The 13,792-nt window shown below is 36.5% G+C and overlaps 1 protein-coding gene across 1 annotated transcript; it reads right to left on the minus strand.

Moving 5' to 3' along the window:
* Positions 1-1,999: 1,999 nt before the first annotated feature.
* LOC140876387 (poly(ADP-ribose) glycohydrolase 1-like) lies at positions 2,000-13,792 on the minus strand. Its single transcript, XM_073280340.1, has 5 exons — positions 13,490-13,792; positions 12,629-12,811; positions 9,377-9,480; positions 3,386-3,590; positions 2,000-3,146 (listed from the first exon to the last, which is right to left on the minus strand). The coding sequence occupies exons 1-5, from the start codon at positions 13,739-13,741 to the stop codon at positions 2,190-2,192; spliced, it is 1,701 nt and encodes a 566-aa protein (XP_073136441.1). The 5' UTR covers positions 13,742-13,792; the 3' UTR covers positions 2,000-2,189.

The following is a 13,792-nucleotide window of genomic DNA, read 5'->3' on the forward strand; positions in this document are numbered from 1 at the left end:
GTTTACATATCTCAATGTTGTAATATTATTTTCGAATGTTGGAAAATTGTATATTAAATTTTTATTTTGAATTTTGTATCTTAAATGATTTCTAATACTAGAAAATTGTGTATTAAATTTAATTTTTTTTTTGTTTTTTATTTGAAAAACGACAACGGTTTTTCACCATTGTTGTAGGTTTTTTAAAACTGTTGTTGTATGTCCAGTTATTAAAAAGACATGCCCAAAAACAACAGTTTTTTACCGTTGTCTTTGAAGAAAAAGACAACGGTTTTTCACCGTTGTAAAACCGTTGTCATTGAATTAAAAGACAACAGTTTTTAACCGTTGTCTTTGAGCATCCCTTTTAACAACACTGCTTTTAACAACAGTTTTTTAGGGCCTACGACAACGGTTTTTAACCGTTGTTGATGAGTATTTTTCTTGTGGTGCTCCTTCCGAACTCCCCTGGTTCGGATGGTCCGATCTAGGGTTCGGATCATCCGATCCTAACTAACCCTTGGACCCCTTTCGGAATATTTCAAGCGTTCTAAATCCGATTTCCAAATCCAATAACTCAATTGGAATTTCCTGAATCATGTTTTAACCATTTAAAATATATTTAAATCATTTAATCTTGTAAATTGGAATCGGGTTACTACACAGGGTATCTCGAACAGTTCTTTTGTACCTTAATATTACTAGACAAACTACACCAGCTCTATTATTTATAATCACAAGATTACTATATCACTAAACAGCATCTAAAAGTCTTAACTAAGTTAATAGATACTCCAAACTCGCATGCAATACACGTCGCAGAAATTCAACGATCGGAAGCTCCGATCTCCTTCTTCGAAAGCTTTGAACTCCTGCGTGTCCGAGAAAGTTGACACGTCGATAATGCGCATGGCCTAATTGCGATCGGAAGCTCCGATTGTACTTCGTAAGTTCCGAACGTGTCGTAGCTTCCAAACTCCTTCGCCCCTTCCGATCTTTTCGGACCATCCGATCTCTACAAGGCTTGGGTTCGGACTTTCCGAACAACCCGAGCCCAATTAAGCCCATTAATTAACCACTTTTGGACATTCTGAATTCGATTTCTTTGTCCGATTGGTCAACTTAAAATCCCTTAATTATGTTTTACTCATTCCAAATATGTTTAATCAAATTAATCTTAAAAAAATGGAACTGAGCTACTATAATTGTAATGCTCGTAGTCACCGAATAAAGCAATACTTTGTCTGTTACATTCGATTACAATATCAATTGTGTTTTCCACATGACCAAAATAGATGGCATCAACATATTCCAATGTTCAACAATGGGGTTGTTGGACAGTCAAATGTTGATATTTTGGTCATGACAAATTTATCCTCAATGGATTATATATTGATAGGAAAACATCATAGTTTTTTTGCCATAGTGGGTTTCAGTGTTTCATTTTTTTTTTTACAAATCACTGAAATTTATTGGTGGGTTTTAGTGGTCGATCTCGAAAATACTACACATTAGGGTACGTAGTATCCAAACTATATATATATATATATATATATATATATATATATATATTCAGTTGTCCAACAAATAATTCTCACTTTGTGTCCGACCACTAAAACTCGATACCGTTTTTATTGTTGAAAAAAATCAAAAACAAAAACAACTAAAACCCGACACCAGATTTTAGTTGTCGGGAATGAAGTTGACAGAAATTTATTGGGCAACTTAAAACTTCTATATATATATATATAGTAATAATCACCTGCACCCTAGGGTGCAGGAACAGGGTTTTAGTGTTTTTTTTTTTTTACACTGGTCGCACATGAAAAATCCTACATCCTAGGATGCAGGTGATCAAAATTATATATATATATATAAATTAATTATCATCATTTTAAAATTTTATCAATTGAACCAAACATATTCAATAGTCAATACTATTCAATAACACTATTTATCCATACAATCACATGATTCACATCAACCTCAAATAAAGTTGCATCATTGTATTTAGGTCCCATCCATTGTTTGGTAGTAATTTTTTACACAAGTTTCATTACACTAAATTGACATTTATAATTTATTTTTAAAAAAATAAAATGTGATATTTACGAACAATGAATCTGTCAGTGCAAAGAAAATCCCTACAACCCCACGTGTAAACCCACATAAAATTATTATAGAAACTTGAATTGAAATAATACAACATTTTACGCAGCATTATCACTCATCCACATCATGGGATCATCATCATAACCACCACCACCATCGTCATTATACAATGAAGGAAGAAGCCAATGGAAGAAGCCAACCTCAATATTTCCTTTCAATCTCTGAAATGAATAATCCACTAACATATTCCAAAGCTCACCAACAGTCCATTCGTGAGAGACAATCCATTCCACGACCATTTCCAGCTTCTGCAATCCTTTCAAGCCAAACGTGTAGTATAAGATGAAAGGTCTAAGCGCTTGTGAAGCTGCTAACCATTGAATAGCAACTTTCACTTCTGGATCACCCCCAAAAGCACCACAACCCCAGTTTCCGGTCGCAATACCAATCGCTTCTTCAAGGTTGGGCCACTGTTGCCCTTTCTTTTCATCGTCATTTGGTGGATCAAAACTCAATTCTTGTTTTCCAGATTCAGAAGAAGCTGATTGAAGATTTTTCGACTTCTGAAAAAAATTTCTTATGTTCTGATGAGGTTCCTCTTCTTGCACACCCATTGCTTTGAATAGCTTTTGATACAACTGATATTTATTCGGATTGAAGTAGCCACAGAACGCCTTGTTTGTTTCACGGAGCAGATATTCGACTTTGTATTGTCTCTTTCCAGGGCTGCATAATGCGTCTATCGCAATTACCCTAGTTTTGCGTCTTCCAAGTGAATCAACACCTTTTTTATCCACAAAGTCACCTGTAAAACGGAAGGAAGCAGCGTAACCAGAGTAGTTCGAGAATCGTTCTGCACCAACAATCTCTATGGCTTCATTATCAGCCATTGAAGACATGAAAAGCATGCTGACAATCAATTCTGGGTTGATCATGAAACGAATCTCTTCTTGGACACACCCCCTGCCAAGAGCACCACCTCCAATGTATTTATTTGCGAAATCTACTTCGAGTGCTTCAGTAGATTGATCTTCAATTAAACCAGATTTACGAACCTATAAGAGGAAGAAACCAAAATAATAAGAAATCAATGAGAAATTAACTGTTCACAAATCAAACTTTATAGCACAGTATACTGAATAAAATATTAACGAATTCTAAAGGTTCAAGGAAAGATTAAACATTTAATTTAAAACATAAATGATGGCTGACAAGGCCTTAAAGTTTCCAAATCAATTCAAATGAGCAATAAACTCTTAGTCACATCATCACTTGTTGACTGTTCGTTCATCACCTCCAATTGGCAGAGGGAAACATCTGACTGGCTCCAAAAATTAGTCTTTGGATATAAAATGCCTGAAGGGCTGTTTTTCAAAAGAAGAACCTTCCGCTCAAACGACACATTTCCTGTAGGCATATGCAAGCATATCCTCTCAAAATAGTGAATAATGCACTTGATCTTGTTTTCCAGTGACAGGTGATAGCACTCATATATACACCTGCCAAAAGAAAGTAATACATAAACAAGTGCTCATGGGTATTACCAAAAATATTCACACGCAAGGAGTACCATGTAATAAGATATTAAGGTAGTGTTTGAGATTGCTTCTAGGAAGCATTTCTGAGCTTCTCCCTCAGAAAATTTCGAAAATTTGTTAAGCAAAAACTCAAAAATGCTTCCTAGAAACAATCACACACTACCTAAGAAGTTTCTTAAATGACGATATGAATATTCTTACTCTCGATTTTCAGCCCGGGGAGTATGGTGATTGAGCTATCATCTATATGTTGTTCCTGAATATAGAACATGCCATACTATTTTTGTGTTTCTGTACATCATTTCACTTTCTTTGTAATCTTTCATTTTCTAGAAAGGTGGAGAAAATAATTGTTGTATTTTTCAATAATGAGTAGAATACACTTTTATAGATACAATTGGTTTATAAATCCCAAAAGTCATGGAATAAAAGATATCATCCTACCAAATATACAAAACTAAAATATCCTATCAATCAATTAAAATCCTATCAGATCAAATAAATTGATACCAATTGATTTTAATCGATACTAATTAATTCACCAAGTAAATCTACACATTTCCATCAAAATAAACTTTGGTTTGGAAGCGTGCCCAATATATCATACCCTGAGAATTCAAGCTCATAATAAGCCTGTTAAGTATGAGTCAACTCGGATAACGAAGACAATTAAAGACAATTTCATGTTAAGAACGTAGCTAGACTCTCATCAACTAGCCAAACCAAGCCATCGACTGAACTTGGGGCAAATGCATGAAAACCCGAATTTTGACCCCAGCAGATGGGAGGCTCATTTGGGCAGCCACAACATCATACACGAATACATCCAACAGACAAGACCAAACAAGGCTACAATCAGACAACCAAGTTTCAAACTATGCAGATAGGTCATAGGACACCCGCAAACGTTCTCAAGTCACACACCAGATTCTACCATTACATGAACATGTTGCCTGAAACACCCAAACTTCCCAAAGTACAATAAGGCAAACTGTTATGGATGCAAATGGAGTGGGCTCTGAGGAGGGTACTAGGCCCATAATTTTTATTCTCCTCACTACTTGGGCCCTTCTTAACTCTTCTACTATAAACTTGTTTAATAATGGGGTGGGGAACCCTATCATCCTCTTCACAAATGCGCAAATAAATCCCTACGCATAGCAATTATGGCAGAAGATGAGGAAAACGGAGAAGAACATGGGCATGATGAGGTGCAGGACAACATGACAAAAATTCAGACCGAAGAAATTTCTTCTGAATACAACACTTTGGAACTCCCATTGTATTCGGTTGGTGGGATAAACCAACCGAAAACCATGAAGATGAGAGCGCGAATTTGTGGGGCAGTGGTGGTAGTGATGATTGATAGTGGCGCTAGCCACAACTTTATATCAAAAAAATTGGTTGGGGAGTTAGGGATTGAGGTCGACAATGATGTTAAATTTGCAGTGTGCTTAGGCGATGGGGGCAGAGTGTCTTGCCAAGGAGTATGTCGGATTCTGGAGGTGGACTTAGGCAAGTGTAAGTTTCAGATTGAAAGCTATGTGTTTGAATTAGGAGGAGTCGACCTTATTTTGGGGGTAGATTGGTTGATGACTCTTGGGGATGTTGTGGTCAATTGGAATAAAATGGAAATGAGGTTCACTATTGGGACTCAAGAGGTGAAGCTGCAAGGGGATACAACTTTAAATAGGACTCTAGCCTCTTTACGATCTATTATTAAAGTGGCTGACATTGAATTTGGTGGGACTGTGTGGGTTAGGGAAAATCCCATCAGTGAAAAGGAGAGTTGGCAGTCGCCTTTTGGCATTCATGAAGGAAGGGAGATCAAGGAAGTATTGGCAGCATATGCTGATGTTTTCCAAGAACCCCGAGGACTACCTCCGAGCAAAGGTCATGACCATGCGATCCATATTAAGGAGGGGTATGGTCCTATAAGCGTGCGACCCTATCGTTATGCTTATAATCAAAAAGATGAAATAGAGAAGATGGTTGCTGAAATGTTAAGTGCAGGTGTGATACAACCGAGTATTAGCCCCTATTCTAGTCCTGTTATTTTGGTTAAGAAGAAAGACGGAAGTTGGCGGTTTTGTGTGGATTATCGAGCCCTCAATGATATCACTGTTGCCGATAAATACCCAATTCCGGTGGTAGAAGAATTATTTGATGAATTATATGGTGCATCAATTTTTTTGAAGTTGGATCTGCGTGCTGGATATCACCAGATCAAGGTGCGGACCGAATACGTGCCCAAAACTGCATTTCGCACGCACACAGGGCATTATGAATTTCTTGTGATGCCCTTTGGCCTAAAAAACGCCCCAGCTACCTTCCAATCAGTTATGAATGAGGTGTTCCGGCCCTATCTTCGTAAGTTCGTTCTGGTTTTTTTTTATGATATTCTGATATTTAGCAAAGGTTGGAAGGAGCATATATCTCATCTTCAAATTGTAATGGAAATTCTAATGCGCCATCAGTTAAAGTTGAACAACAAGAAATGTGAGTTTGGGCTTGATCAGATAGAATATTTGGGGCATATTGTGAGCAGCAGTGGAATAGCCATGGATCCGAGGAAGGTTGATTGTGTAAAACTATGGCCACTGCCTTGGAACACAAAAGGAATTCGGGGTTTCCTTGGGCTGACAGGTTATTACAGGAAGTTTATCAAAGATTATGGCAAAATTGCCAAACCTTTGACAGAGCAACTAAAAAGAAACAATTTTTGCTGGAATGACAAGGCCCAAGAAGCATTTGAATTATTAAAGACGGCTTTAATATCAGCACCGGTGCTGCGTATGCCAGACTTTAACTGCGAATTTGTTGTTGAATGTGATGCTTCAGGCACAGGGGTGGGGGCTGTTTTGATGCAAGAAAAACAACCTGTAGCTTATTTTAGTAAGGCTCTATCGGATCGAGCGCTTTCAAAGTCCACCTATGAGAAAGAGCTGATGGCTTTAGTCATGGCAATTCAACACTGGAGACCGTACTTGTTGGGGAGAAGATTTGTTGTGATGACAGACCATAAATCGTTGAAAAACTACTTACATCAGCGGATATCAACACCGGACCAGCAACATTGGTTGTCTAAATTAATGGGGTACGACTTTGAACTCATGTACAAGGCTGGAGCAGAAAATGGGGCTGCCGATGCTTTGTCCAGGCAGACAGAGGTAGTCGAACTAAAAAGTCTTTCAATGCCAATATGGGTTGATATTGATGAAATAAAAAAAGGTGTGGAGCAAGATTCAGAGTTACAAAGTATCAAACATCATATTCTGCAAAGGAAAACACCTCCTATACATTACCAGCTAGTCAATGGGTGTTTATTATTTAAAGGGCGATTGGTAATCCCAAGTAAATCACCATGGGTTCGAACGTTATTGGATGAATTTCATTCATCACCAATTGGGGGACATTCTGGGGCTCTGAGGACACTGAAAAGGATTGCCAATAACTTCTACTGGATAGGAATGAGAAGGGATGTACAGAAATATGTGGCTGAATGTCTGGAGTGTCAAAAGCAAAAATACCAAGCCATGACACCGGCTGGTTTACTGCAGCCACTACCAGTACCTGAAGCGATATGGGAAGATATCGCAATGGATTTTATCTCAGGCCTACCAAAGTCAAATGGATTTGATGTGATAATGGTTGTGATTGATAGACTATCCAAATATGGGCACTTCCTGTTGTTAAGGCACCCTTTTTCAGCTAAAACAGTGGCAGAAACATTTATGAAAGAGGTAGTACGGTTGCACGGCGTACCCAAATCAATTGTTAGTGGCAGAGACTCGGTATTTATGAGTCTCTTCTGGTCGGAATTCTTTCGGCTACAAGGTACGAAGCTCAAGATGAGTACAGCATACCACCCGGAGACGGACGGACAGAGTGAAGCTTTAAACAGATGTATTGAAACTTACTTGCGTTGTTTTGCATCAGAACAACCAAGAAGTTGGGGAACGTGGCTACACTGGAGTGAGTTTTGGTATAATACGTCATTCCAAACTTCTGCTGGAATGAACCCTTTTGAGATAGTTTATGGAAGAAAACCGCCTACTGTTTTGCAATATCTTCCTGGGGAAACATTAGTGGCAGCTGTGGCCAATGAATTAAGCGATCGGGATGAGTTGCTGCGACAATTGAAGTTCAATTTGAAGCGAGCACAACAACAAATGGTAAAATTTGCAAATAGACACCGGAGGGATTTGGAGTTACAGATTAACGATATGGTTTTTCTCAAATTAAGACCACACAGGCAGCAAACGGTTTGTCGCCGGGTATGTCAAAAACTAGCAGCCCGGTATTACGGACCATTTCAGATTATTGAAAAGATCGGGAAGGTGGCTTACAAGCTGCGTCTACCTGAGGGCTCAAAGATACATCCTGTTTTTCATGTCTCTTGTCTGAAAAAGATGTTTGGGAATACTGTAACTGAGGCAAGGCTACCAAAAGAATTGGATTCTGATCTATACCAGAACTTTGAACCAGAACAAATACTATCGCAAAGGTCAAAGCTGAAACAAGGCGAACAACTTCTGCAGATCTTGGTTAAATGGAAGGGGCGTCCTGCTGAAGACTCAACCTGGGAAGATGCTGTTGATTTTGCTGCTCAATTCCCTGCTTTCAATCTTGGGGACAAGATTGATCTTGAGGGGGTGGGAATTGTTATGGATGCAAATGGAGTGGGCTCTGAGGAGGGTACTAGGCCCATTATTAAACAAGTTTATAGTAGAAGAGTGAAGAAGGGCCCAAGTAGTGAGGAGAATAAAATGTGAAAAAAAGAAGGCAGTTAGCATTCTGTCATTTTCGTTCTTGGTAGTGGGACTAGCCTGAGTGCTAGGGTAGTGAAAAGAATATCTTTGTACAGAGATTACTCTCTGGGAAATTATTAGCAAGTTCTTCATATTAAATATCTTTCATATTATTTGCTCTTCAATCTCGACATATCTCTTTGAATCTGTGAAGGTTGAATAGAAATTCTATATTACAAACACAATGGCAGACGAGTTGGCCACATGAAAATTCCAACCCCCTACCAACTGATGATAAAGAACCAGAAAATGTCAAATTTTATATAAGTAAAGAGTTTTGCATTTTAAGGTTTCCCACTGTTCCAATTTCCAGCCGAGAATAATGTATAATCAAAAACAGTTAATCTTGATGGTAATAATTGTCTGACACACAACTGATAAGGAACAAATTAAAGAAATCAAGTTTAAAAAAATATGAATTAATAAACTGAAAATAATTCTGTAGGCCATCTTCATTTCCCCACCAATTAACAGTTCAATTATGGGGAAATTAATTTAAGAGAGTTTCACAACCTCTCCTGGATAAAGAACACCAATATTTGTAGACTTTAAAAGAGCAACAGATTACAAAAAGCATAAGACAGTTTTGTTTCCGGGTCGTGTCAACGTATTATATAATCATGACACTGGAAGGTTATAATGAGATGACAGATTAACATACTGCTAGTAACTTGCACTCTAATAAGAACATAATAAAAAGAATATTTATAGCAATGCAGCAACAGCAAAACTAATTGAAGTAACAGCAAAATTTGATAAAGAAAATAACAACATAACTGAATCTAGATTGGCCTTTCTTCCTTGGGGGAACGAAATGTGGATGGAATGCATTCCAATTAAAATTTACTGATTTCTTAAAATGGTAAGCCAAGCATCATCATCCAAACTACCAAAAAAGACGTAAGCTTTGAGAATAATCAGCTGATGGAAACATACACAAATAAATCATCAAAGTTGATTGCTGGAAGATGTTTGGCACCTCTATTAGTGATTGGAAACAAACCAAAAAGAGCACAAACCAGCAAGGCAGCAACCAGCTCCTGGAGAAAGCATAAATTCTCAAACTCAGAAAATTACAGAGAGATGAAGTCAGATAAATTAAACAAAAACTGCATATTCACTTCATTAATGAAACAGAAAAATATGTTTTCATTTTTAAAGCAAGATATGTAAAACCAAATATACCATGAAAAAATCTCTCTTTTTTTGTTTCATCTCTCTTTACCTTTGCTAAAATATTAATGCAGTCAATTGAATCTACCATCGATGGAACTGTAATAATTATCAAATAATTAGGAAAGTTTTCACACCAACCATATGAACCAAAGGTACTGGGAATAGTAAATTCATGTTGAAAGCAACTCCTGCTCTTTTAACATATCAATTTGGCAGGAGATTCAATGAACTGGCCAGCAGAATTTGTCTGAGGACTGATATCTTGCCATTTCAGCCTTAAACATATAATCCAATCATCAAATGTTCCTCTCACATATACATGTCGTCCCGAAAAGCTACATCACATCCAGCATGTCACAAGAGTTCACTTGGCAAATTCATGTTCACATAATCTATCTATCCATCCATCTATCTAGACACACGCACACGCACGCATATATTTAAGCACATTTATCTGCTAAAATTTAGTAAAATCACGTTAAAATGCATGTGGAAAAAGTAAATAATTTATCATGTAAGTATCCACATAATATATTAATTTTTTAATAATAAATATAAAATGAATATGTTATTGTACCAATTTTGATTAAGATTAATCGCAAGACACGAACTCACATCTATCAGCGAGCTTTAAAGACTGAGATGTTGGGGAAAAAAACATTGTTAATTATTTGGTTTATGTCTATTCGAATTACTTTTGAAATTCAAATTTGAATAGGAAATCCCTTCTTGAAAATATAAACCACATTCAAAATTTCATCGTTTATATCATATTATTTAATTATAGTTAGGGTTTTGGGTCATATTTATGTGTAATAATACTGCATAATTAATTAAAACATTTTGTCCTTTCTGTGATATCATTTTTCAATCAGAATAGAGAAATGGCTCCTTTATTCAGTGTTATCCGTGAGGTTAACCGTTCAAAAATGCACTGGGCGCTGAAACTATGGCTGGTTCGTCGTTATGATCTATCTACGTATGGAAACAATGGAGATTTCACTTTTGGAATACATCTTTCATTATCGAGAGGTTTATATTTTTTTTAATATTAATCTTTTCTGATTATGAGAAAGTATGACTTACAATTTCTTTATTTTATAAGGTTCACAGAACAATAAAACGTCCCTCCATGGACAAAGCAAAGTCGATTCTCAAAGAAGGTATATTTTTTCAATTAAAAACGTTATCCTTGCAGAAAATTGATGAAATATAAGAGAACAACAAACAAATACAAAAATCAATTTTATCATTAAAACTCATGTCTGCGAGATTTTTGAAGAAATTTTTCTGTTGATGATGCATGAGTTCAAGTCCCTTAAAGATTTAAATATCGCGGGTGTCATTGACGAGGCAAAACTTTTTATGAGTTAATAAATATTTATTTTTCATGTTGTATTGATCTATCATTTTTTTTGTTACTACTTGTGAGTTTTTTATTTGATCATTGGCAAAATGGTGGCAAGAGAGAATATACCAGACGTGGTACAAAGCTTATTGTCTTTGACATAGAAGATTAAGACTTAACACTACTTTACTTACTAATTTTATTTGTGGTGAATAAAATTTATATATTCACTCTTTTATAATATATATATATATATATATAAGTTTTCCCCGTAATTTTCGGCTTTCTATTTGCTTCTCTGATTTTATTTCATCTGATAATCTGTGGTTTACTGTTTGTTAGAAACAAATTATCACATACTTTGTGGGGAGACATCGTCGATGACATCATGAACATTCGGATAAGGTCAGTGAAGAACCAGTTGTTGTCATTCTTCAAATGTGTAGTGCAAAACGATTTACGGTTGAAGTATGTGTTTCAAATACTTTTGATGTCACCAAGATGATAGTAAATGACAACTTGGATGAAATTGCAGAATTTCGAAATATTGCACTTTAATTCTTTTTGTTTAAATTTTAATTATCTTGTCATCTTGTGGTTACTACTGATTATTATATCTTTTCAAATTTAGGATGACTTTATACTGCAGCCATCGCGAGAGTGCGTATCCGTCTTCAGGCAACACTCTCAGCGATACTGGATATTTTCAGGCTTCAGCAGAGGGCTATTTTGGCGCCGACTCTTGATGTCGTTCAGTCCATAAATGAATATATGTTCTCCTTATGAGGGGAGGTTGTAATTAAGTTCTCAGAAGGCGTGCCACTCGATAGAAATGTTAATCTACTGCATGATGTTCATACCCCTAAATTCTTAAAAGAAAGATGTTCTGGAGTACCAAATCACAAGATGGAATAAGATGTTCTGGAGTCCAGAATCACAAGTTACAATCTTCTCTTAGATTATGCAATGACACTAAATTGATCGTGACGAGGCTCGTAAACCATGTTTGGAAGGAAAAATTCTTATTCGAAGTAATGCGGGTCCTAAAGTTCTTACTCCAATAATGCCATTGACCGTTTCTGATCCAAGATTTTCTTTTAAAGTCCAACGAAGATAGCATCCTTTCATTGTATCATACGCAACGACGATCAACAAAAGTTAGGTTAATCATTGTCTCATGTAGGAATTCTTTTGGAGAACCTCATTTTTAGACATAGTCAGTTGTACGTCGCTCTATCTAAAATTACGATTTCCATGGGTGTAAAAGTTTTGATATGTGATAGTGATAGGAAACAGAAAATCTCAACGAAAAACGTTGTATTGAAGGAATTTTTTCAAAATTTGTAAATTAATTTATTTTTTGTTGTCTAATTGTACATTTTATAACCAATTTAGATTTGCATTTTAATTATTTATTAAATGCTTAAACTTGCTAATTATTAATCTTTAATTATATAAAATAACATGTTATGTATCGTACTCGTACAGGTGAGATACTAGTGGATAATAATAGAAGTGTCGAGCCTGGAGGGTGACTACCACCAAGCAACATACCCAGTCAAAATAGTTAAATACTGAAAGCTCTCTAAACTTTCAGATCTAGAAGCAGCATTCACTACTATGACGAACTATAAATCAAAGTCAAATTTTATGGCACAACTTACCTGACTAAGAAACACAATGCCCGGCTCTTGTGATTCCAATAATCTAAGACCAGTCTCTAATCCATTGAAAGTGTTTGCATTCTGATAGTGAATCTCCAGTAATTCAGGTAACCTCAGTAGTAAATCCCCCAATTGTGGCAGCACATCTCCAAACCACTTCTCAGCATCGTCCTTACTCAGCAACTAAGTTCGAGCATCCATACATATTGAAAAAAGTAGATCATAAAATTATTTCAACAAACCAAATGAATAATGAATGCATAAAGAGAACACTACTCAGTTTCCTTCATTGCCACTACATACAGTGAAAGATTTGTGGCATAAAAAGTCATCACTCTGATAGTTGTACCCTAGGATTAAAGATTTTTTGTGAATATCTAAAGGGGAATAGGGTTGATCAAGATCATTGTGGGCCACTGACAATGGTGGGCAAAAAACTGAAACAAAGGAGAAAAATGCAACAGAAAATTTACAAAAAGCAATAGGCTTTTCAACTTCGTCTTGATACCTATAAACTATGATAAAACCAAATGATTCCTAGAATAATAGATAACGTGCCATGCAATTCAGCGTCTGCACTATGGGGATAAGATCACTGTCTGAATAAAATCCAATACTAGGTAGTTGTAGGGCTATTCTAGCTACAGATTCGTAGAATCACGCAATTTGTCCATTTTCCTATAAAATCAAGAGTATTTAACATCTCCCAATAGTAGAAATTTAAAACTACAAATTAAAAAAAAAAAAAAAAAAGTAGCAGACGAGAAAAGAGAGCCCAAAAATTCGAAACGTAATAATAAAAATTCAATTTGATCAGCCAAAACAGCTAAAAGCAAACAAAGAAAAAAAAAAGCTGCTCACGTCGTCAAAGAAAAGGGCGAAACCGTGCCGGAGAGAATAATTGGGTGGAAAATTAAGAGAATCACGGAGGTCAGAGATTGCGAGGGCTAGGAGTTGACCCGTGCTGACTTTGCTATGCAGGGGACCTTTGGAAAGGGACTTGAGGAATTCCACCACCACCGGCGGCCAAAAAAGGGCGGAGGAACGGCGGCATAATGGTAAGAACGGAAGAATCGAATTCACGCGATCTTCACAAAGCGTTGAGTCGCACATTTCTTGCCTTGGCTTTCCGGTTCCCCAGTACGAGGGACATTTCAAAGTTCG

Source organism: Henckelia pumila, chromosome 1 (genome assembly GCF_033568475.1).
Source record: "Henckelia pumila isolate YLH828 chromosome 1, ASM3356847v2, whole genome shotgun sequence".
Lineage (NCBI taxonomy): Eukaryota > Viridiplantae > Streptophyta > Magnoliopsida > Lamiales > Gesneriaceae > Henckelia > Henckelia pumila.